At 30.9% G+C, this 26885-nt stretch overlaps 1 protein-coding gene across 2 annotated transcripts in view; it reads right to left on the bottom strand.

The window, feature by feature from the left end:
• Positions 1–6858: 6858 nt before the first annotated feature.
• The window catches only part of LOC113554122 (max dimerization protein 1-like), a 170227-nt gene continuing 150200 nt past the window's right edge, over positions 6859–26885 (bottom strand). For both annotated transcript variants that reach the window (XM_026957826.1, XM_026957827.1), the window contains 3 exons: positions 16674–16890; positions 8633–8750; positions 6859–7959 (listed from right to left, as the gene is read on the bottom strand). In XM_026957826.1, coding sequence (XP_026813627.1) covers positions 8635–8750; positions 16674–16890 — 333 coding nt within the window. In that variant the 3' untranslated portion in view covers positions 6859–7959; positions 8633–8634. The remainder of the gene's footprint in view (positions 7960–8632; positions 8751–16673; positions 16891–26885) is intronic.

Genomic DNA, 26885 nt, shown 5'->3' with positions numbered 1-26885 from the left:
ATTTTCGAGAGTATAAGAGATGATTATTATTCACACGATAACACACTTAAACGCATAATATGAATAATAATAATAATATTAATAATAATAATAATAATAATAATAATAATAATAATAACACTAATAATAATATAAATGGTCTTGCGTGACGACTGCTGACAATCGTTAAAATAGTATTATAGGCGGAATTTGTCAAAAAATAGGGGTAGGGTAGAGGCATATACTTATCAAAGCTCAAGATTCCCATCCATAAACAAATTCTTTCTACTGCTATTTTATTTTTATTTTACCCTTCATTCAATTAATATAATACAAATAATGACTTTGAGTGCTATAATATACCCCATTTGGTTAGTATTGAATAGTAAATACATAATGTAATTAGCACTCGAAAAGTATGGAATATATTATACTTGGATATATTTTTATATATGTTTGACTGTTTATGTTATAATAATTATTTAAATTAGTGATGTAATTATTATTATTATTTATTTATTTAATAAAGGAGGAGGGGACAAAATTAAAATATTATATTCAACATATTTTTGTGTCTAAAAATATAGTGGTTAAGGTCTTTTTACTACTCGAATGATTTACCGTTAATTAATAATTATATGGCGTAAATAATACATAGCAGTTCTAAAGTTTTTTAGAAATGTAAATTTATTGAACATCATATATTAAATAATTAGCTCATACTATTTATATTATAATGTGTGTGAATTTAACTATCTTATTACAAAATAAATATTTAAATAACTAATGTTAATAGTTATATAAAATGCACACCGAAAAATAAAACTCAAGCATGACGGATATAAAAAAATTATAACTGGCAGTAATAGACCTCAAAATATAATTGCAAAATAATATACTTATCTCCATTATGTAATGTCAATGGAGCAATCGACTCTTCCATGTACAGACACAATTTTATAATTAATAACTGGCACATGATTATCGTTAAATAATTGAAACAATTTTTCGCATTTTAATTAATATAATTGTTGCTACAAAATTCATTACAACATAAACGACAATATTAAAGTTTTATTCTTGATTTCTCGAAAAATAAAAGATCTCATTCAAGTGATGCATACAGATAGTGTATTATAAGTAATTTGTTATTATTTAGTAATGTCTATCCTATTCGCAAAAAACGTCCTTAATTCAGCGGTTCTACCTTTTGTAAACGGTAAATGCAAAACAGTTGTTGAACAAATCGTACATAATAGTCGTGAAAATATTGTGCCATCTATACAACATTGTTCGACTCGTAAGGCAGAGAAGTAATGACGGATTTAAAACTGATAACATTTGTCGAGCAAACAAAAAATCTTCAAATTTTATTATACAATAGGTCATAGGTTCTTTATATTCAAAATGCAAAACAGCTTTCTGCATTAAATTGTATTTTGGAGTGGAACGAAAAAAAAAATAGATGATTTTTAATACTAAGAGAGGAACAAAATAATATAATGATATATTTATATATTAGATTAATTTTAATATCGGCATTAAAAAGTAAAAACTTTTACAGGGGTAAATACACCTAAATACTGTTCATCTGGATACATAAAAAAAATATATGCATCTTCCTATTTATTTAAATATTTATAGTTTAATAATATAATTTAAGTATTTTAAAAACCTGTAAACTTTGTTCAATTTTACAGTATATTTTGTGAAATGTGTAAAATGTATAATTAAATGCGTGAGATCATAATATAGGAAATATAATACAGGGAGGTAATAAAAATAAAAATTGTGAAAACTTAGTCATATTTCTCTGCTTCCGAGATTCACTTGGTATATTGGCGGTTGATGAGAATGATTAAAGACAATGGTTTCTGACTTCTGATTGATTCGTATAAATTGTAATAATAATGTTATAGTTGTTGAAAATTTTGTACTTACTATTTTTTTAATTGTACTTTGTAATGTTTACATATCTTTCAGCTTAATATTATATGACACATAATTTTAGATTTTGTATAACTAATGATCGGATAAACAAGAATATTGTATTTAAAAAAAATTAAATACCGAATAAAAAAAAATAGCGGAGAAAGCCAGTTTTTTGTTATAGTACTGATACTGTTGTGTCCCAATTGGGTTGAGAGATATATAGCCGCATTGGGCTTAGTTCAATAGTGATACAGATCAAATATCAAATAATTATCTGGTTTGTATAATTTGTATTATCTATAAGTACTCGAATCTAAAAAAAAATGTTCTTATCCTGTGACGTATAATAGCTATTATTTTACCGTTTTGACTCACGACTCTTGAAGATTATTTGTGGCCAGGTGGTCAACGAAGTAATATAATATTAAAGTCTCTCTCTCTCTATATATATATATTATGCGTGGGTCTCGTGAATTGTGAACAGTTGAAAATGAATTTTGGGTGCAGGGTACATCTCAAAATCGATTTAGCGGTCAGAGTCTTGATGTTTTTATTCATACGCAGAACCTCACACACAAGTGAAATACAAGACCTCTCATTATATACGCGCATGTGGCAGAATTAAATTACCTACACTATTTTTTGTGAGATCTGACACCACTTTCAATGTCTCATTGGTTGCGCCTTCTTCGCCTATTCCACCATGGCACAATGTAATAAAAAAAAAGCTATTCCGTCTATTTTCGTTTCTCATTAATTTTTACATCGATCATGTGGAAAATTGGTTTACACGTGAAAAAATATTATATCGAATGAAAGACGTTTGGACGTTTGGTCGTAGAAATTTTTTTAGTAGTATTTTCATGTCTATGACATACCCATAGCTGATGTAAATTATATAAGATACTGTCGGTTTCGCAGACAACTTTACATGTTTGAATGAATCAATAAATATACATAGGACGTGATACTTTGAATAGCTTATAAAATAATTAAAAGGAAAATGAATTGGATTGTTTCCAAAAATGTATCAATTATACAATATTGTGTTATAAGTACATAAAAAAATTATAATAAAATGCATTTCTATTTTGCTTAAAAATAATTTTTTTTGTACTCGTATTACATATACGTAAGTATACAATACCATATTAGGCACATTTTTGTGATCCTAAATAGAAAAATGAATAACTCAAAGCAAGTGTAAAACGAGTTCTCTGCAAGGTTATTTAAATTTTTAAATTTTTGTTTTTATCGATTCCGATAAGACACAATCTATGTTTTTAGAACTCGCTATTGGTTTTAATGTATTATATAGTTTTTAGAGTGGTGTCATATTATTGTAACGTGAATTTCTTTGTTTAAAGACAACGCACAATATTAGTATAAAATATGGCCTAACTTATGGACTCATCCAATGCCCATCATATAGGATCGTAAGTTTCTGATCGGTCTCGATTTCCAAGACTATCATTGAAAACAATCTGTTTCTTGTCAAAATAGTATAGTTATCTGATGGGTTATGCAACGTAATGTTTAATATCATTTAAATAGAGAATAGTTAGATGTCAACTTAGAACACGTTTACTTATATTCCAATTAATTTTTATGCACACAATGTTCTGTTGTATTGTTTATTATCTTGCAATTATACAGGATGATTCACCAAATGTATTAACTCCCTTCTTATCCTTTAATATTGTATATATTATTAAAACCTGGTCTTTAAAAACTTTAAAAATAGTGGAAGACTATTATATTTTCAAACATTATGATTTTTTTTTCAATTTAAGGTGTGTTCTGTAGTAGAAAAATCTATTTACTTTTTCAAATAAGAACCATTTTTTTTTCTACTGTAAATTGTTAAATAGATGATTTTATTAAATAATTTGATGCATTTAAATTGCATTTTTAAAGAGCTTCTGAATTATTAATATTTATTATGTACCTGTTAAGAATAAAAGTCCTTAATTATAGTTTTACTTATTAAATAAATGTATGTTATATTTAGTGTAGGTTATACTACATATTATACTTAATTATAACATTTTAATGGATTATTCTTAATAAATATCGTTTTAAAACCATAATCCTTTTATCTTATAAGTCCGTCATTCAAGATAATCATTTCTTGTACTTTAAGTATAATAACTCAAAAACTATTCCTTTAAATTTTGATTAAAATGCATCAACAGTTTCTAAAAAAATCACCAGCTTAATAAAATAAAAATATACTTGAAAGTTCTAAAATTCTGTCAACAAAATTTGTCATTAAATGAAAAGTTAAGGGTTTATTGTTGAATCACTCTGTATAATTCCTTCTCTTGTTATTACGATTTGAGCGCTTTACTGCACCTGTTTTTAATTTGAATAATAATATGTAATAACCATTATTGTAGACATTTGACAGAAGCGGAGAGAAGACACAGAAATAAAATATAAAATCACAAATTAAAAATGTTCAAACCCTGTATTGTTTTCAATTTTTCACCCGAACGAGTGTATTTCTCTTACTTCTCTCCTTGACAAGCGTTATGTCACACATCACCGATTTCATAGTGTGTATATATTGTGTATAATATACCTAATATACCGTAGTTACTACAACAATATAATAATAATAATAATCTATGCTCGGGACATTGCGCATATTATGTACATTTAAAGCCTGTTTCGATATAATAATATATACGTTACCTAGATTATTATAATGTCATGATTACTATATTCTGATAAAAAATATTTTTAACGCATAATGGTAGCATTTAAGTACTTTCTTAAAAAGTACATATATTTTCAAGTAAAAATTTAATTTTAAGAAAATAGATAATAAATTTTGTTTTTTGTATTAGTATAGTAGTTGTAGACATAATAATGAACGTTACAACTCCAAGCAAAATTTAGAAGCCATACAAATAATAGACATTATTATTTTTATAAATTTAATTTTAATTTTAGTTTTTTTTCGTTAATTTTTAAAGGAGTTAAAATAATTTTGTTTTTTTGGTGAATATTAAATATAAATTATCCATTTTTCAAAGCGTATTTACATAATTTTATTTTTATTATAATAGTGCATAAAAAAATCTGAGGACCGATAATAATAAATTTCACAAGTGTTGCTCTGTAAAACAAGAAATGTGATTCTAATCGATGTATATAAATATGTAAATATGTAAATGTCGTTAAACTAATGTTTTTATTGTTAACTATAATACGAAAATGAGAAATAATCATTTTTTTTTTTTTTTTTAAGAATTTGAAGTATTATATTTTTCACGTGTAATCTTACCGACAGCAGCTGAGTTCACATTATTTCAGAAGCTAATAAAGATCACCAGTGCTCTGGGGTAAATAAAAATAAAATAAAATAAAATAGGTACACAATGGGTATATATTATATACAAAATATTTTCAAAATCGTTTCGCATGGTTGACACTATAAGTATAATATTATAATATTCTAGAATATATTAAATATTTTCCAAAACCAAAAGTAATCGACGATACAATTATATTCAATAATATAATCGTGGACGTATAGATCATAATATTATATTAATAAAATAAAGATACTGGCCATTTTATTAAGGTACGTTTTATTATATTTTTTATACATAATATGCAACTATTTAAAATAATACGTATGTTTTTAGGAAATTCTAAAAAAAAAAAAAATATAAATATAATATCATAAATTACACATTAAATGTTTACCTTCGAGAGAGCCCCCCTCCTTCCACACGTGCACACATCCATTCCGATACGGTGTACGTGAAATCCCCAGAGAAAAATATGATTGATGCGCCCGACTCGACGTTTCTAAATAATATAGAATATTATGTTTGGCTTAATAGGTACTATACTGGCACACGACGACACCGCGTGTAGATACATTATCCTATCGACCTGTACCTCGAACAGGTATTGTACAAGAATATTTTCTCAAAATAGCGACGCGCCGCCATCGTATATATCATTATCAATTTGTATATACATACGGGAATACAGATATACCACATAGGCCGGACGATTGTAGACTCCGGGGAGGTGTTCCGTATTTCTGAAAAAGAGAACTATGGCATTGGAATGGAAACGCGTGAGATCAAGACACTGAGTGAACAGTATATCCATTTTATCATCCCAGAGGGTTAACCTTTAACTACACTCCCCCCTTACATTAGGGTTTACGCATTGTGTATTTAAAAAAGTCAAACAATATCTATACATACATAGACGGAGGGAGAGAGACAAAGAAAATGAGATAAAGATCAATAATCTGTAGTTTTTGTGTTTTTAAAATAAATGTTATACATTCGAAGTACTTACAACACTACGTTTTTATTGAGAAGTTAATTTTTTTATTATTACTTACAAACGCACATAAGTGAGTTTAGACGAGCGGGGTACTAGAGTTGTGGAGGATAAATTCGCTGCTGTAGAATTCCCTGTTATTCTATCAAACCACTTGTCTAAACTTGATATTTATATGTTGATTCGTATATTTTATATTTTTCTACAGGATATGTAATTAAAACTAAGGATTTAACAAACCTAAGACATCACTATGGTAAAATAGTAATAGATTTTGCAAAAAATGTTTTTAGAGTTAGGTAATATATAATACTATATTATGAGTACTTCAAATGATTTTGAAAAAAAAAACACTATTATTGTCTGAGAAAACAAGTCTTACGTAAAACCAACCCTCTTGTATAACAATATATATCTATAATAGGGGAGTTTGGTCATCATCATTCTCGCATAATATGTATTTATATATACACACACACACACACACACATATATATATATATATATATATATATAAACGGTTTCCGTCTAAAAATTCGATTCGCAACCAGAAGATATACGTCGTTGTACACGCTGCTATAAAAAACGAAAAGAAAAAGAAAACCTACTTTGATTCCAAAAAAAAAAAAAAAAAAATTGAGAGACTGTTTATTTTTTGGTTCGATGAGAAATATAATTATACGTGAGTATATATTATATATATATATATATATATTTAGACGGTGCGTATGGCCGTCGACCGTTTACAAACAATATTCTACGTAAATATTAAAATAATTTAATAATTATACATAATAATAAAACATTAATATTATACCGCAAATCATTATTGTAATAACAGAAAAAAAATTGTACGTCTATATTGTAAATATAATATTTTATATTATACTAATAGTAAGAAAGAAATAATACAATAATTACGAATAATGAGATACTGATAAAATTGCGTAAGGGTTAAAAGTTGTTGTATATGTGTGTTGTTATACGTATATATATATATATATATATGTAAATTCATATAATATATAATAATATTATATTGTTTACGTTTATAATTTGTATTATCATTCATTTCCATCATCTGCACCTATCCCACGAGAGTTCTGGCCAATCACCAATGTATAAATAATAATAATAATAAAATAATAATAATAATAATAATTAAAAAAAAAAAAATTGTATAATATAATATTATTTGGTGACTAGAGCTGAGTAGTAAATAATATTTTTATTTAAATTTTTTTCGCGGAAATCGGCGGCTCGCGTGAGTTACACGCACGAAGGAATTAATAATGATTGGGAAAGAGAGATAATGATTGAATAAAATAATAATAATAAAAAAAATGTAATTGTTGTATTATAGTAGTCGTCCAATCGGTCAGCGTGTAATCGTATCGCGTCCGTTGGTGGTTAAGTAACCTCCGGTCAAAAGCGCCTTTTCTCGAGGTGTTGATACACCACACGTTTCACAAATAATATGTATTAATATATATATATATATACACACATACACAAACGCACACACACACACACACATATATATATATACGTATATCATGTATACAATTTTAACGTGTATATACATATAAATATGTTTTATAAATTAAAATATTATTTCATACATTTTTTTTTTTAATTATAGTTTTTTTTTCATTAATATATTATTTTTTTTTCTTCATCCTCGCCGTCGTATTCGTCGTCGTCTTCCTCGTGTCTTGGTCATCATATTTATTTCTAAACAAAATAATATCACCGAAACGTCAATATAACTATGATATAGTTGAATTTTTTTTATTTTACAATATAATAAAGTTATCTTCGACCGTGGTGACCCGGCCAATGTGACGCAGAAGAGTTTCACAGTGAAAGATATCGCAAACGATAAGTCGCATATCGGTCTAAATGCAGATAAATTATGTTCGAAACAGAGCCTCAGTGAACTGACTTGTCGAATACATTACCCAAACGCGATACAATAAGAAACATTGCTCGTTGATTGATAATGTATAGATATTAGTTATTGTGCTGGGTATAGTGAAATAAGTTAATAATTTAAATTAATTACATAGTTAGAATAAAATAATTTTAATATGTTTTTTAAGACATAATAATTACTAATCGTTTTTTATGGTCGAAAAAATAATATAAGACGTGTATTGGAGCGTTTTATGTCATTAATTCTATTTTGCCGAGTCAGTCCAGTGGTCACTTATATATTCGCCATACCATTTTAGCGCGCAACTCGTAGAATATTATTGTCTTCAACAGTACTTGCACATATTATGGGGCGTATCGCGAAGGTTTTTAATGTGATTTTGTAATGAAAATATTGTTTCACAATAACCGTGATATTCCAAATAAATCGCAGCGATAAAACGGTTATAATATAAAAATATATTGTACTCACGTCTAAAAGACCATTTCGGATAATGTGATGCGGCAAGTAGAGAGTGCAACGCCGCTGTCGCTGGACCCAGATTGTACGCTGCCCGTGTCGCTCACCCATCCGGTCACGTCCACTTCGTCTGTTGAACAAAACATAAATTAAAAAATTAAAATATTATTATTTATTTCTATTTCTATATACTTAATTTAACATAAAATGTATACAGTAAATAGTAATGATTATACTTTAACGGTATTAAAACGTTTACAACGAATAGAGGTTGGACGGGGAGAATGTTAATAATTATTTTCTATACAGCATTTACATTCATATTATTTTATATTATATTGTTTTTCTCTAGTAAGTTTTTAATAGTTGGAAAGGGGTATCACAATAATATAAGTTTCACTGGACAGAAGTACGCGTATATTATAATAATATAATATAGTAAGTAAGAGTTCATATTCTATGAAAAAATAATTGTGTCAATAATATACGAGTCGATGTTTGGATTCATAGTCATATATATTACACTGTAAAATTGGTAAATCACTGTTTTAGTATAAAAACAATACATCTGGATGATATCCTTAACTAGGAACCTATAAATATCAGTTGTCGGAACATAATATTCTGTTTCTTATGCACCCGCGTTCTCGGTTTACTGTAACGCAAATAATTATACTTTCCAATACCTACGCTATTTTCTCATCAATCTTTATACTCTTAAAATATCAAACTTTTAACTTGTTATATGCGAGCATAATTATATTTACGTTAAGTTAAACTTTTAATAACATAATAATAATTGAAAAAATAAAGTTGCTTATAAATTTTAACTATAAACTTGAAAATACAAAACAAAATAAGTATGAAAATATATATTATGATCGGTAATTTAGAACAAAAATAAAGAATATTGCGTTTAACTTTACAATTATAAATGTTATAATACAGTTTTAGTACACAGGTATCATTTATTACAATAAAAGACTATAGAAAAGAAAAATCGACTACTGTGAATCATATATATTTATAGGAGGGACCGAGCACAGTCAGATAACCTATATATTGTTCCGAATAAGTTTAGGCGACTATCCTTCCTCCCCACAACTTGTTACCTGGACGAGGGACCTTACTTACGGGTGGTCATCTTAGCGGATAACCATTAATATATAATACGATATAGGGCAGAGTGTTAGAAACAAACTGCTAGCGACGACGGCGTACGACATCGCAACCGAAACAACGAGAGAAGAGTTGAGTTCTGGACGATTTATTGGTTAAAAGGACTAACTAACGATCGAGAATACGGGTGTAAGACTAGGCGGAGAGACGTTGATTTATTACCGATGCAATGGGTGTCGTCGTCGTCGTCCTCGAGAGAATAAATCTCTTCTCGTCGGTATTAATTGCATTCGTTTGGGTCACCCGGTGGTCGCCGTCCGATGTTCAATCCTTTCTACTTGCCGCCACATTCACATCCTCATTTGTACGCTTACCTATAGTCCGGAGTCTAAGTCTATTCGTCCGTCTCGATCCTTCTCACCTTTCCTATATCACTCTACCGCCGTGTCTGTCTCGTCCGTTATGGTACAACTACGTGTATTATGTAATGCGCACGCGCGAGCATGTTTAATCGTGTATATAGAGTACACTGTAAACACGTCGGTGTGGTAAGGGAGAGGAGGTTAGAGGTGATGGTGGTGGTGAATTATTAACGCGCACGGAGGATCGGCAACGTTGCCGATCCGTCGTAAATCATATACCCAACAGTGCGGCGGCGGTTAGGGAGCGAGAAAAATATAATAATAATAATGACGATGACGACTGCAGCAGCAGTGTATGTATATATACATCGTACATGTACATATAATAAAAGTGGCAACGTCACATAACAAACACACGCACACACACACACACACACGCAAAAATGTATTATATACATAGTCGCGTGTGGCGAAATTCATTTCGGGGTGGGTTCCGTAAATAATGCGCATAGTTTTTAAACGCTATAAATTACACAGGGACCAAACCACTAACGCCGCTGCTACTGTCGTCGTCGTCGTTGCCGCCACCGTCGTAGTCGTCGTTATAAGGCCCGTTTTGATTTCCGGCGCGCAAAAACCCCTCTCCCTCCGCTGGTCGCTTTACCAGCACCGGTTTTGATTTATCCCGGTGTTTTATTTTTTCCCGTCTTCCGCTACCACCAACACCGCCATCCGTCGTCGGTGGATTCTCTGTGTTTGCCCACACACGCCACCGCTTTCCGCAGCACATAACCAACCCCGCACCGCGTCTCACGGTTTTCCGGTGGGAGGTGCGACGCGCCAAAACGTATTTCTTCGGATTTTACGATTTATGTCGAAACGCGTATAATACAATATATAATGTTATATATTATTATATACACGATGCTTTCTAAATATTAATGCCCCGAATGTATATATATAGATGTATATATTGTTATTTTTGGCGTAGTAGTTTTTCCTAACGAGCTATGGCACGTGGTGCAAGGACGGGTGAAACCACGTCATCGCACATTTTGATTTTGTCTCTCTGGCAGAATGAATAATACTATAACGCATGTGAATATAAATATAAGTCTATTCGTTGTTTTTCCTCGACTGTGTTGAAAATTAAATAATGCGGTTTTAATAGTTTTTAGAAAAGATGCATGTTATAATATGTTTATTTAGACGTTATGTTAAATCTCCAGACACAAACGCGTGCATTAGTCTCTAAAAATTTTGTTGAGTACCGGTTGAAAGAGAATACTGAAGTATAAAAACAATTTATAACTTATGATTTCAGTGCTTGAAATATTTCTACTAAAAAAACAAACATGAAATAAAATCTATAATTTCATATTGTTATTATATATCATGTTTGTTTAATGTAAAAACCACGATATTATTTTATAGTTCCGTATTAAAAAATTGAAAAATTGTTGTTTATAATATACAATTAATTATGATATTATTATATCGAGTCAATAATAAAATAAAAATAATAAACAAATTTAATTGGAAGGATCATTGTATAGCGGAATAACAGAGGTGATAATCATCTGGTAAACGATAGCATAGCAGAATTTTATTGAACGTTTCAATCACGATCATCATTAGTTTTATCTTCGGACATTGTTTACCACGATGTTACTTCGGGCAATATTCCGGACAACAACAAAACATGTTATATAATAAACGTGGCAAGGCGATCATAACACGGTGCAACTATTAAACCATATGCATTGTGCATAGACACACGGACGCATCACATATACGAGTATGTTTATTATACATGTATATATAGTTATATTATGTATGGACATGGGATTAGGGTCACCGCAGCACTAAAACTTTTCTTATTTCCTCGTCGGGGTAGTGGTGTTAGCGTGAATGTGTGATGCGGGGGTATTTTATGGTGTAGTGGTGGTGACGGCGGCGCGAGGGGATATTTTACGAAGCGGCAGTGTGCGCGGTTATACCGTCCAAATTACTCGGGAACGATTCAAACCGACGACGACGGACGTATTTCCGTCCGCAGACCCATTCGACCGGTTAATGGAACGGAAAATTGAGCGCGCGGAAAAAAACGTATATATATATTGATGAAATTCGCGTCGAAAACGAGATGCCACCGCGACCACCACCTATCCTTCACCTGCCGCGCGTTTTCTCGTCTTGTTTTTCTTTTCGTCGAATTTTCTTTATCTGCGTCCAGAGGGCTCAAAACTAATAACGCGGTAAATCGCGAGGGGTCTTCTATCTCGATCACTCTTTCTCTTTCTACTTTACCAGCTCTCTAATACGTCATTATATCCGTCCGAACCACTCCCACTGCCATCACGGAAGTCATAAAATGCGTCGAAAATGTTTTCTCGAAAATATCTCACCTAAATATAATAATATATTATATGGGATGATTTTTTTTTTCATCTTGATTAATGCGATATATTATACGATTTTACGGCATTGTATTCTACATTTTTTTTATTATTGTTTTGCGGTAAAATATAAAAATTATAAAATAACCCCGGGTTTATGATAATAAGATTCACCCGATATACACGAGATTATTGACGACGGTGGTTTTGTATCTTTCCGTGGTAGGCTGTTGTTTATACATTATTATTATATCATAATATTATAATAAGTGTTTATAATCATGCGATCACAGTGATAACTGAGATTCAACAAAAGGGGATTTTTTTTTATATATTTCCATGCATTTTGACTGAGTTGTCAGTTCTTATGTAGGACCCCAACAATAACATTTCTATTATGCCATGTATGTATTATAACGAACATGACGGTAGAAAATAGTCAAACAACATATATATTATGTAACTATACATGTTGTATGTACCTCTATATAAAATGAAATGGAAATTATAATTTAATACGGTACCAATAATATAAATTTTTTCAAAAATAAAAATGTGTTTAAAGGTTTTTACCGAATGTACAGCACACGTAGCCCATTTTCGTCAGAAAATTGAAATTCAAAGCGTAGACAACAGAACAACTGGAATACTATATGCATACAATTAGATGAATTAGGTCTTATCCAATATCGCATTATAATATTTATAATTATTATTATTATATTATCATAAATTATAACCAGCTGGGGGCCTTACTTTAGTCGTAGTGCAATTATGAAATTAATTTTCGTTTCTATAATAATATTATAATATGTTGTTCAAGTCCCTTATGAAGAATGGCTTATAATTACGAGAATTGTCTTTTTTCTGCGAAAACCTTTAAGCTGAGTTTAATGACGTACTCTTCCCGCCATCATATACAATGGTACCGTGGGTGAGGAGAATATGATCAGAGGAGGGAGGAGGGAGAGATGGAGCTGCGGAAGTGAAAAAATTGGCGGTCTCATCAATCCTCCGGCCTTTTAATTTCGTTTCTGTCAGCCTGAGTCCGCAAAGAAGAAAAACCATCCAAGAGCATTATTTGCTGAGTTTATTAATGAAATTAACGAGAGCAAAAGGCGCAAAGACGTGACCCTGTGGCCTTTGAACGCCCCGGGTCTAAGATATTCACTTGAAAAACAATTTATTGCGGAGAAATTAGTTAATTTAAACGAGTTGAATATGCGTCTGCCGCCATTGCTGCCACCCAACTGATGCAGGCGTCATCCTGCAGAACAACAGCGTGGAAGGACGGATAAAAAGCTGGTCCTAACTAATGAGGAATGCCGACTAACGAGGTACGAAGTGTCTCCTTCTTTTTCTACGTCTGTACGTTTTAATTCGAGTTTTTTTTTTGTTCATTTGTTCGCAATAAAAATTCTTATAGTTCTTATTTGGTATTCGTATTCTGACTAGAAAACATATATACAAATAATGTTTTCATTTTTCAAGCAAGTTGTTCGACTAGTGATTACTAACGAAAATTTCTGGAAATTACTTTGGAAAGAGACGATTATATTATGTGTGAATGTCATTTAAAACAATACTATCAAAATCAAATCTAATGTCAAACTCAGGAACTCTTTCTTGAAAAAATTATGATAATCGTTTAGTGTAACGTTGCTATATAAAAAAAAAAAAGTAAAAATACAACGCTATGATAAAATACAATAACGATATCAGTAGGTACTAAGCGGGCTATAGTAACTTGGTATGTAAAATTGTAATTTTTTTAAATAAACGCACTGATGATAAAATATCGTTCTCTATTATTATAACTACATTAAATATAGTAACTGGCGTAGCCTCTGAATGTCAAATAACAATTTCGGTAGATACGTATTATTGTATTATATATATATATATATATATGTATAATATAATATAATTCGATTAAAACACATTCCGTCGCCTAACAATCGCGCGTTGAAGGGTTTCATGCGATTAATTTAGGGAGCAAATGTTTTAATACGGTTAAAACGATCATATTATCAGTGTGGTGTTCACACCCAGGTTGGAGAAATCATTAAAATCGGCCTTAACCATGAAATTCGTATCGTATAAATATAATATAATAATATATTATGTAATAGAGACGAACTTGTGTTTCGATTCGACGGCTATCACAAATTAATTCAGTCTGCATACACATAATCACTCATATCGACATAGGATTTGTACATAATATATAATTTAAAATTTAATCTCGTGCGATGCTATGTTTATAATATTATATATATACTACTTGGATTGATCAAAATTTGTCAATCATTTGTCACAATCAACCAACGATAATTTGTTGTTCCATCAGCTTAAAAAAAAATTCGTTTAAAAACACGTCAACTCATACCCATTCTGGTCCACTGATCAGAAATACAAAACACTAAATGTACCTGACAGCTACTTATAATAATTTAATTATATTATAATCGGAATTGATTTTGAATCCGTCATTTGAGGACATGCACGGTTTATAATATGAATATAATGTACATCACGGTCTAGGTACGTGAAGTACACGGTTATTCACTAAAAGTATTGCGAATAATGGCTCTGCCGGCGGTCTTGCATGCACACAGTGTGTGGAAAGGAGAAATTTATATATTATATATATATATGCGTGTATTGTGTATACGACTCTCACTAAGCGTATACTATATATACACGACACAGTGTTGACCCCTAATGTTTATTTTTAATTGAAAACCGTTATCTTAAACGTGCGATATAATATTTTTAAGACGTGTAAATATTCCTGCGTGCGGTATAATATTATGTGAGGTGCGTGACACGCTGTGATAGTATGTCTAGCTATATGTTATCAGAATGATATCGGTTTGAAGTGCTACCACTAACCAATTTCATGGTTCCTTCCGGAGGTTTTTAATTACTATATTCAATAGGTTTTTCTATTTGATATTTTAAAGCAAAGTATTGAATTCCTGAAAATCATATGGCTAGAATTAACTACGGACGTTATATAATACGTTATATTATATACTTATACAATACTACGTTGAGTAATAAATTATATTTATTGGTATAATTAAATTAAAATTTTAAACGACAATTACAATGTGTACGTGTAACTGAAAGATCTGATAAATGAAAAAAAAATTATTTCAATCAATGTTTTTCACATCATTTACAGACGCTTACGCTACAAGACAAGTAAAATAACATTTTATTTTATTTTTTAATAGGCAAATAACATAAAAATCGGATTACATTTACTGTGAAAAATTAAAAATAGCCAATTTGTTAATCGAATTTTTAGAAACAATTTAATGATAATTTAATTTGAGTTCTATATTTTTTAATATTTTAATTATTTTTTTTGGAATATATTACTTCAAAACGTAATACATTTAAAAAAAAAATATTCTCGGAAATTTTTAGACAAGAGTTAATCTTAAATTATTTCTTATCCATATAATTTTCTTATTTTTTTTATACGTTTCATTTGTATTAATTTTACATTTTTTTTTGTTAAGTTTTTCTGTTACACCTTGTAGTGTATAAATATATTATATTTTATTATTTTCTAAGCATTTATTTTTTTATAATATTATTAATCAATTTAAGCTATAGATAAGTAATATAATATGTATAAAACATTATTCCATTAATTTTAAGGGCTGTACAAATCGATTGATATGTAAGACTATATACGAGTTGTTTGTAAGTATTGCAGAGCACTATATACGGCGTACATGTGGGTATTACGAGCTGCTTATGAATTATGTAAATATTAGGGAAATCGGTAGAAAAAACTTTTAAATAATGCTTTTAAGCACAACACTTGAGTTTTGTTATTAGTACATGCGGTTGTCCGTCCATTGGTGCGGAAATGGTAATACATAATTACGGGTTGAGTAGTATAGGTGTTATAAACACTTGGCACTAATTCGGAGATTAGTTTGTCCTTTCTCGCGGTACCTTCCCCCTTCAAAAACTCCCCCGAGTTGAAAAACAAACATTCGAGTGTGCGCGACGCGATGGTCATCAAGACGAAAATCAATCCACTCTTTCCCCACAATTCTCCAATTTCACTTCATAGTACGAATGTCGTTAACCATTATCGTTGAAAGCGTTTATAATATTATTATTTTATTAAAATATATGGTGACATACCGGATTCAGATATAGATGGCGACGAAGACGTGCTGCATGCGGACGACGATGTCGATGCACCAGATGCGGTCGTATAGCTACTGGATTCGGAAACAGATCGGCGTTTGTTCACATTTAATGTGGTGGTCAACTGGTCTAGTCTCCGCCGCAGATATCTATGCTCTCGGCTCAGGGTGTCCTTGTGCATCATGTGTTTTTTCTCCTGCGATTCCAAATTCTGTAACATATCAAAGCAAATGTCGCAGTTAATAACAATATTATTACGGTCGCGAAAAGCGCGCAATATAAATCGAATTTTAAATTATTAAAAACAAATGTATTATCCTTAGGTATAGTGATTAAATGCTAATGGACTTGTGTAGTTTAGTAGTGACGGATGACGTTGTGGTACAGTATGTTGTACAAAGACAGATTTGACAGATTTAACCGGGAGAATAAAAGTCGCTAAACGCTGTTATGAATGTGTTATGTCGGAGTGGGGAGAGGGGTATAGAAAGAAAGGTTACGATTTCCGACGACAAGCGTTGTAGTTGTTTTTTCCTACTCACTGCAACGATACTCGTTTATAATTCATCAGTGTCTCAGTGCAAAACAATCGCGAGTGGTGCATACAAAGTAGTCTTTTAAGACTCGGGTATAAGTCGTCTAATAGTCGTTGCTTATTTATTTTTTTTTTATTTGCCCGTAGTCTTTATTATGCGCACGACGTTTTTAGCATACACGTGCGTATTTATATATGTATATTATAAACGTAAAATGTTTGTATTCTATTTGGTATCGCAGCCGTCCGTGCGCATACATTTATGCACGCGCACGCGTTTGTGTATATGTCTGTTTGTGCGCGTGTACTGCTACAGAGAAAGTTGGAGCGAATTTCAATTGAAAGGCGAGTGTTTTCGAGTGAGAAAAAAAAGCACTATTCTCAAGTCCAAGCTAAGAAAAGTTGTATACATAAACGGCTTGTCTTATAATTTATTACAGACCATAGGTTTCAAAACTGCGTGAATTATAGCGCCTAGTATAGCTGTTTTGTCGCGTGAAAAATTAAACGATTAATAACAAATTATTACTAAAGAAAGCTTCCATCTGATATGTCGACGTAACGAACAACACACAAACGAAATAAATAATCTGACTACAACAACTGATACCGGAGCAGTAGTCTTATAGTGACCATTCGCTGTTTTAAGTTTAATCCAGTATCGCTGAGTATATATATATATAATGATAATACTAATAATAATCATATTTGATCTGAATTTATATATTGTCACGTAGCCTTGTTTTCTGTAGCATCAGGACGTAATATGTAATAACTATATTCTTATTGTAACTCATCTGATTTATAGTATATGGTCATAGAACACGTATGTCGAACTAAGGTGTCATAACATTTGCTTAAATATATTTCATGTATTTAATGTAACGAATCAGCGGGATTCTGTTAAAATAATTCAATAAAAATTATTGCTATTTATTTTAACTCATTTTGCTGCTAGTTTAAAATTGCAGTATTCGCAAATAACTCGTATTTATATGAATTGAACGTTTGTGAAATAAAAAAACATTTCTAAAAGCCATTAAATTTGTAACGCGGTCGTAGTATTTACGACTGATGTCACGACTGAACAATACCAATTCGTACACGATCGCAATAATTATAATATTCACATTTCTCACAGGGACCGTCAACGAGTGAAGTGTAAATATATTAATCCAACGTGTAAATACTAGTAAATAGCAAATAACGTCAAGCATAGACTAACGAATACGAACGTTTTACTAAGTCTTTTGGATATAAAGGTTACACGAGAGATAGCATTAGTGATTTATGTATATGTGTGCGGAGAAACAGATAGAGTGGGTGAGATAGTCTGAGACAGAGTGATAGAGAATATAATACTTTGACGTTGCCGAGAGTGCTATCATTTATAACACGGCGCTGTGAATAGGCAATATAGCATCATATCTGCCTGCGAGTCTTACTAGTATATTATTATTATATTAGTATGCTGAAACTATATAATATTTATAATAGCACAATTGTACAATACAGTAAATAATTATAGTAAAACTATATATTATTATCGACGTGAAATAATATTTATTATTAAAACGGTGATGACGCGACTTGACTGTATTAATTTTATTCGTTCTGAAATGACATCTATAGACGCCGCATAATAATAATAATTGAGGTCATCTGACGTAGACATGTAGACACGCTTGCAAGTGACGTTTTTAATTTTTAATTAATTTATCGCCGCGCGAGAACAATAATAATATCATACGCATGTTATGTATGATTATAATTTAATGGATTGGTGCGTTGTTTCTGTATATAATGTAAATACACACACACATATATATATATATATATATAATTTGTCATTTGCGAAGAATACATCACTATAACACCCCGAGTAGCGCGAACAAGAAGCGATGTAAATTCCTGGTAGAAACGTCGAAGGGAAAAAAGTTATTGCTTAATAAAATACGAGCAGCGGCGCTGAGGAAGCACTGGAAAGAGCGGGCGAGCGTGTGTGCTAGATGAAAATAACGATCCTGTGGTTGTAGAAAATGTCGTCTTTGTTGACTTCAAAGGACTCGGCGGTACGGTCCTATATATTTATATAATACGTATAATCTATATAATGGTTTCCATGCCGTAGTCGGGTGAGGTGTGGCAAGCAGTATCGATTGTTAGAATCGAGGACGGAAGAAAACGTACGGATAAAGAGAAAAAAAATTATCCCCTTACGGTGGTTTAACCCCGTAAAGTGTTTCAGCGTGTCCAGAGAGACACACAGGGAAAGAGACTTTATATTATATACACACACACACACATATATATATATACATAGAGCGAGTGAGTGAAAGAACGCGTGGGACTATATTATTATACTTTACACCCCGAAGCCATATACCTACGACTGCTCTCGTCGGGACACTGCCAAAATTGATAGCTCTCACAATCGCAGCGTGGATTTATATCTATAGATAGATATGGATGTGTAGCGCGCGTGCGTGCGTGTTAACTCGCTCCGCTCATATATTGTATACGTAAGCGGATCCGGATTTTCACACAAGAATTCGATCGTGCGAGCAAAAACGTTTCTCTATCTCGTCACCAAGAATATCATCTTTCTATACCGATAGTTAAGATGAGACGGGCGGGAGGGGGGAAGGTTTCTTTTGAATTCACTGCCGTATAGTTATACACGGGAAGCTCTTCCCGCTGTAACTTAGTGAGTATAATATGATATACTACACTGCCGTATAGGAATCGCCATCCGTCGACGAAATATTATAATTATTATATTATATTTTAGCGTTTCGTTAGTGGATAAACCGTGTAACTATAGTAATACGTCGCGTGTTTATGAGGCGTTTAATAAAATTTGTTATTTTAATCATAACCATAACAAACTTGTAAAAACATGCAATATGTTGACACATTTTAAAAAAAAAACCAAGTAATAAATAAATGTCAAGTCTTGACAGAGGTATTACTGCTTACACTATTACCAGCTCTAGCTACCATGGTTATACTCAATACTACATATTTTTATTCATTACATCGTCATTCGTGTCAGTTCATTGCACACCGGCGTTTATAGAGCACTACAAATTAAAGTAATCGATTAAAAACTTAAAATTAAGCCTAATACAAACAAATATTTTATTTGTTTAACTCATATGAGTTGAGATCACTTTTACTCATACATTTTATATTAATTTTAAATGTGTACACTATAATAATCTGATGACCTATGGCTATAATAATAATAATAATAATATGGAATCTTCTTTGTTTTGTCTATGATCATTGTAGAGAAGCAATAGTCAACGACAATAACAAACCATGATGGTTCTAATTAATTATTAACCCCAACCCCGTCGTAGCAGTTGATAATATATATAATTATTGAGAAAACTTTTTAATAATTAAAAAAAAAAAAAAATGACTGATGGAGAAGAAAAAAAAAAATGATTGCAAATTGACGCTAATATTCAACTGCCACCGGCCGGCGTCAGATTTTTCATTAAAAAACTCTTAAAAACTCGATAATGAACGTTTTTCATTTTCCAGCCAACTTCCATTCCCCACCGATTTCTCCCCTTTGATGATTTATTTTTAGAGCTTCAGTCGTTTGTTAGTCGTTGCGCGCGCGTTCTTCGCTACAGCCACTGGCAGTAATTAATCGGCCGAGGTGATTGCAACGATTTGTTGTTTATGGTATGAATACAAATGTCTTACGACCACAAAGTTTTGTTTTTTCCCGCTCCGGAAAAAGACTAAGACCCGGAAAGTTACCGGCTCCGTGGGAAATGACAAAACTAAGTTTCGCTATTTTCGCATTAAAAAACCATAATAATAATAATAAAATTATTACACGATTCGTATATATTTCCCTCCCTATTGGTATATAAATTCAAACTTAGCTACGTGATCGTAATTTACGTTCAGTAATTGAGTTTGAAAATAAATCACATACAATATTCCACCGGCGTGGTTAAACGTGATTCTGATGATCTATCTAATTTTGATGACTTAAAAATTAAAAGTAAAACAAAATTTGGTTTCATATGTATTATATTATAATACAAAACAATACAAAAATCTCTATTTTTTGACAGTAACAAAATTAAGTCAAAGATAGAACGCATATTATAATTTTCGCTCGGTAATAACGTTATCGTTTTGTCAGTATAACTGCAGGAATATACTATATTAAAACAATTACGGCGAATCCGTCCGAACAATGCGTATTTTAGCGAGAAGCGAGAAGTATCTCTTCACACCCCGTTAAAACTCAAATCAGACCTGCCAGATGATAACGCGAACACAACAATAATAATATGGTAGCTATATATTATTATTATTGTGTTAACGGCAAACAATAGTTTGTCGTGCTTGCTACTGCCACGTCTTTAACCGTAAGTCCGTCACTGAAATCCCACATAGAATTTTGATTAGAGAATAACATTTATGCATACAGTATATATATATATATATTATAAATTGTACGCAAGCAAACATCTTTATACACAGATACAGCAAAAGGCGTTTGGCCACCGAAATCAACTGCGACGGCGAAGGTAAATAATGATAATATTATATCAAGCGGTTTCAGCGAAAACAAGAGTAAACATACCCAAAGTCCATTGTAATATACTATTGTATTGTATATATTATATTATTATAGTATGCATATAAACGGCAAGACTTGAGAGATTAATTGTAACTGAGACTAACATGTAGGTACTCATGTATGTTATATTATTAAGTAATAATAGAGAAGTCAAATCGTTATTAATCTTATTTTATTTCTACATTGTAAAGGATTATTATTTTGATTCCAATAGAACATTTTCAAAATTATATCATGTTTTTGAATAAATCATAGTTCTAACTACGAGTTTATTTCAGATAAACTGATAATTTTTATATTTTGGTAGGTAATGTTCTTTAAAAATAAAACCTTTACACAGATTATTTAAAATATAACCATTACATATTTTATAGTGTATCAATGCGTTTCCATCTATAAAAAACAGTTAGGTTTTTAATTTTATACAACGAATTAGAATATTTTCGCCCAAATATTAAAGTTATTTTACATGAAATATGAAGTCAAATCCTATTTGAATGTTGTAAATGTAGATCAAATAAAAAATAAAACAGACTTTAGAATAAAATAAATGGGTGTTAAAATAATAATAACAACCATAACTCGTTGTATATTATAAAGCATACACCGGTGGACGAGGACTTACCGGAATCACGGTTATACACGGTATCCGCAGGTACTACGGCACGTTTATTATCGGTGTAAGATATCATAAATATACATAAATAATAATAATTGTTTAGCCAATAGGGATTCATCTGCTGCGGGAAACTGGCCTTCGAGTGTGTACGTGCTCCGGTTACGCAGACGTCCGAGTTGGAGTGTGGCCACGGGCAATGACGACGTTGTGGATTTCGGTTGGTCGACGGGTCTAAGGGGTGGGTGAGACACGCGGTGATATACCCTCATAATTAACTCCCAGAGGTACGGTCGCCGTCGGGTTAATTGAACAAAAAGCCGGTCGTAGTCATCGCTGCTGCCGACGTCGTCGTCGTAGTCGTCACACCCGGTGGGCTCGAGTCGTAAAAAAGAAAGCTTTTTCGCTTTCTGACTTGGTCGGTTTTATTATTAAAAAAAAAAAAAAAACTGTAAAACAAAGGCGTGAATTACGTGACCAAAGGGCCATGCTACAGTATACTGTTTTTATTTTCTACCATAAAATGTCGAACGATTATTATTTGTCTCTTTGTATGGCAACTTAAAACTTATAAAATGGATTTTTTGATTTGCCAGGACGATAGTCAATAAAAAGTGCCAATAATGCAATAATAATATAACATGAATGAGTAGAATAGGTATGTCTATTAATTCCTAAAATAATAATTTTCGATTGTGTTCTATTTTTGAGAACTTAGCAACGACAAACTTTGCTATTATTACAAGATTAAAATATAATAATAATAATAAATAAATAATATCGTTCATTTTCACTTCAAAACTTACGAAAAACTATCAAGACAGAGATTTCTTCGAGTTAAACCGATTAATGTTGACTCTAAGTAGGTTATTTCAGTCTGTTAAATACGATGTTCTTCCAGGTGAAAATTTTTCATATGGTGGTCCAAAGTGATAGGGAAATAACGTCAAGAAAAGTTTACATAATAAATTTATAAATAAATATAGGTATAAATATATATATATATATATTGTATTAGCAATGCTTTTATTTACTTAAAATGTTGTTCAAATGTTATATAACATAGATTTTTGTGAAATAAAACTTCTTAAAATGAATATTTCATTAAAAGAAAACCCCTACTTAGAAAATAAAGAAAATTGTTTGAATTTACAGTCTAGATAATAATAATAAATACATAGATCCAATTATTTATTTATTTTATAATATTTTTATACTACGTAGACGATATTGAAATTATGTATATACGTACATTTATGTGTATTTTATTTAAGCGAAAATCATCAATTTATCATGATTTTCTAAAAGGAATGTATAATTAGTAAGGTATTATGATATAAATTATAGAAGGATAGAAGGTCATTGTACGGTGAATGTGGAATATCAGTACGGAATATAATATAATATATTAGTTACTATATTATACATACAATAGTTTTAAATTGTATATTGTATACACAATAATATTATTGTTTGAGCACTTCCCTCCTCTTAATTCATGATTTTTAATAATTTACTCAAATGTTTGTAAATATGTAATTAATCAAATTTGATGAATAGAAAATGTCAATAACGATAAATCATAGTTATCTATTATAGTCTATAGCAGTGTACAGTCTCGACAAAATAATGTAGTTATGTATCATATTTGACACGTCAAATACACATAATTTAGAAGAAAAAAATCTATTTACTCATACACATAAGTTCAATTAATTTATTATTTTATTATATTTTAACCTTAACAGTAAGAAAAAATAAAATAAAATGTATAATACGATATTTTTTTTTTAACTGATAAAACATTTAGTTAGAAAAACACTTAGTATAAATTAAATATTAATGATGACTATTTATATTTTAATATAATATATAAATGAATAAAATAGATGTATATGTACGCAGCAATATTTAAGAAACTGTTACTTTTATGATGTCATCACAAAGTCTAACCTTCCGCGATCAACATTAAACCGGATTCTATAATTTATATATACAAAATGTTTAGTCGAGCAATATTGGCCGTGGTTGAGATGTATATGTTAGGTTTTAGTGACGTGAAGATAAATATCTTACGAGACGGTCGGCCAAGTATGAACGACTGGGACGCATTTGTATGGCGAAAACATTACACGAGACAACCCAGCCTTGAGGGTCTAATCGTCAACATACACACACTCACCAGTGATATCTTTTGGCCCACCAAAGAAAGAACAACGATTTCCGTTATCTAACCATATATATATATATATTTATATATATAATACATAGGTCGTTTCTAGAGGGTCGACATTGATAAGTTATTCGGAAACACAGCCTCCACCAACACCCGTCTTCACAGAGAGAGAATGGGACATTTGTATAACAACCAAATCGACAACGGTTAGGGGGGGGGGGTGATGTGAATGAGCGGGGGGGAAGGAAAAAAGCAGTCTTGTCCAGTAGCAGTATAGTTCAAACTAAAATGAACAAACAAGTTCGATTGAACAATGAAAAAAGAAACAGAGAGAGAGAGAGAGAGAGAGATGACGAGAGAAAGAGTAACAGAGAGATAAATAAAAAAAGCTTCTACTAGGTTATTTATTCGATATCTTTTTTTCTCTTTCTGTACGTAAGTTTTACTTTTTTACCATAAGAAAAATAAAACTGGCGCACGCAAAATTACGTACAATAAGACGTAGTCCGCCATTTGTTATTATTCCACTCCCTCGACGTGTCCCGACATGGTTTCTCCCCACGACCCCTCCAACTGTTACTCCTTTGCACATTCACCCGTGCCACTTTTTCGCGCTTATTACGCGAGGCCGCGAGGCTTTAAGCGATACCATTTTTCTTTCTTTCTGTTTTGGCGTGTTTCTTCACACATACACATACACACATGCGCGTGCGCGCATATATACATAAACTGACTTTTTCCTTAAGGTCTTTTTTTCCTTTTCACATTTATCGAGGGACATTTTTTATTCAATGCCTCTGTATCGCATATACATGGTGGCGCTAGTGCGCGATATGTATACATGCTGCAGCCGAATATCCTATATATCGTGCACTGCGATTCGGTTGCAATTTAATAAATGGAATATTAATATAATATTGCGTACGGTACGCGGAGACGAATTTATTATACTTTTCCTCGTTTGATAACGGGGACAACAAATAAATAAAAAATAATAATAAATATGAGAGCTATAAAATTTCTGCCTCTATTTATACATTTATACTAAACGTATTCACCAAATTATCCCACAACACATATCCACGCAGGTGAACATACAAGAGGTGTCATTCGCAATATATACACGTATATTATATACACTGGGATCTTCAGGATTGACTAAATTTGTGTCTCGTCTCATAAAATATAATTTACATTTGTATGTATATAAAAATTGTACTAAAGTTATTAAAAACATTTTTACTCTATATATAGTGCACATAGTATGATAAACAATAAATATTTAGTACGAAAATAAACGTTATGTTTTTGCGTATACTTTTTAATGTTTAACCTAACGAAGCCTCGTATTATATTTAAATGATATCGTAACGTTTATATTTTTATTATTATTATTAGTATCTTATATTGATACTGTACGTGAATTTCAAAGACTTATAATATTAATCCCATTAGATTCGTTAATACTTCCTAATAAACTATTTATATATGTATATATACGTATATATCCTGAAGTTATAATTTATCGTTATCTTTTACCGTATTGAAAGAAATATTAATATAATATATTTATTATATTATCAACGTTTTAGGAAGAAAAATTGTTAAACAGAATAAAATTTAGTTATATTTTTTCATTTTATTTTATCGTCAAAGAATAATGACGCGTCGCTGTAATAAAATACTGATGACAATAAATAAAACCAGAGATATTGCAGCATTTTTTTTTTAATTACAGAAAAACGGGAGGGCAAAAAATATAAATGACAGAATTTCGTTAAATACATTTTTAGTTCATACAAATGGAATGCACCCACCACCTAAAAACGCCTTTGGAACTTACCCAAAGGCTTAATATACTTCGATAAATTATACTTAAGTTGAGTCATAAGCGCATTTTAGTAGATTTATAGTAAAGTGCTCTTATATCTCTCATTTTGGGTTTTATCGTCATACACTGAGTGTTTTTTACACACTCAACGAATACACCTATATATAATATATCGGTTTATTATTAATACACACCGAATAGCTAAAAACATATTACCCGAAATATTTAAATTAATGTATCCACTGTTTATAAAAACGGTTTAAAATAAATCAATATTAAACGCATGTATTATGTTGTTTGCACAATACAAAAAATACGTATATATAACTGGTTAAGTACATGTTAGTATAAATTAAATTCGATTTTGTTTGGTGTACTAAAATACTATACTAATATTACTTGAGTAATATTCAATTGAAAACTCAAGTTTACG

Source organism: Rhopalosiphum maidis, chromosome 2 (genome assembly GCF_003676215.2).
Source record: "Rhopalosiphum maidis isolate BTI-1 chromosome 2, ASM367621v3, whole genome shotgun sequence".
NCBI classification, from domain to species: domain Eukaryota; kingdom Metazoa; phylum Arthropoda; class Insecta; order Hemiptera; family Aphididae; genus Rhopalosiphum; species Rhopalosiphum maidis.
Note: the sequence above shows the minus strand (reverse complement) of the source record. Positions and strands in the feature narration are given on the sequence as shown.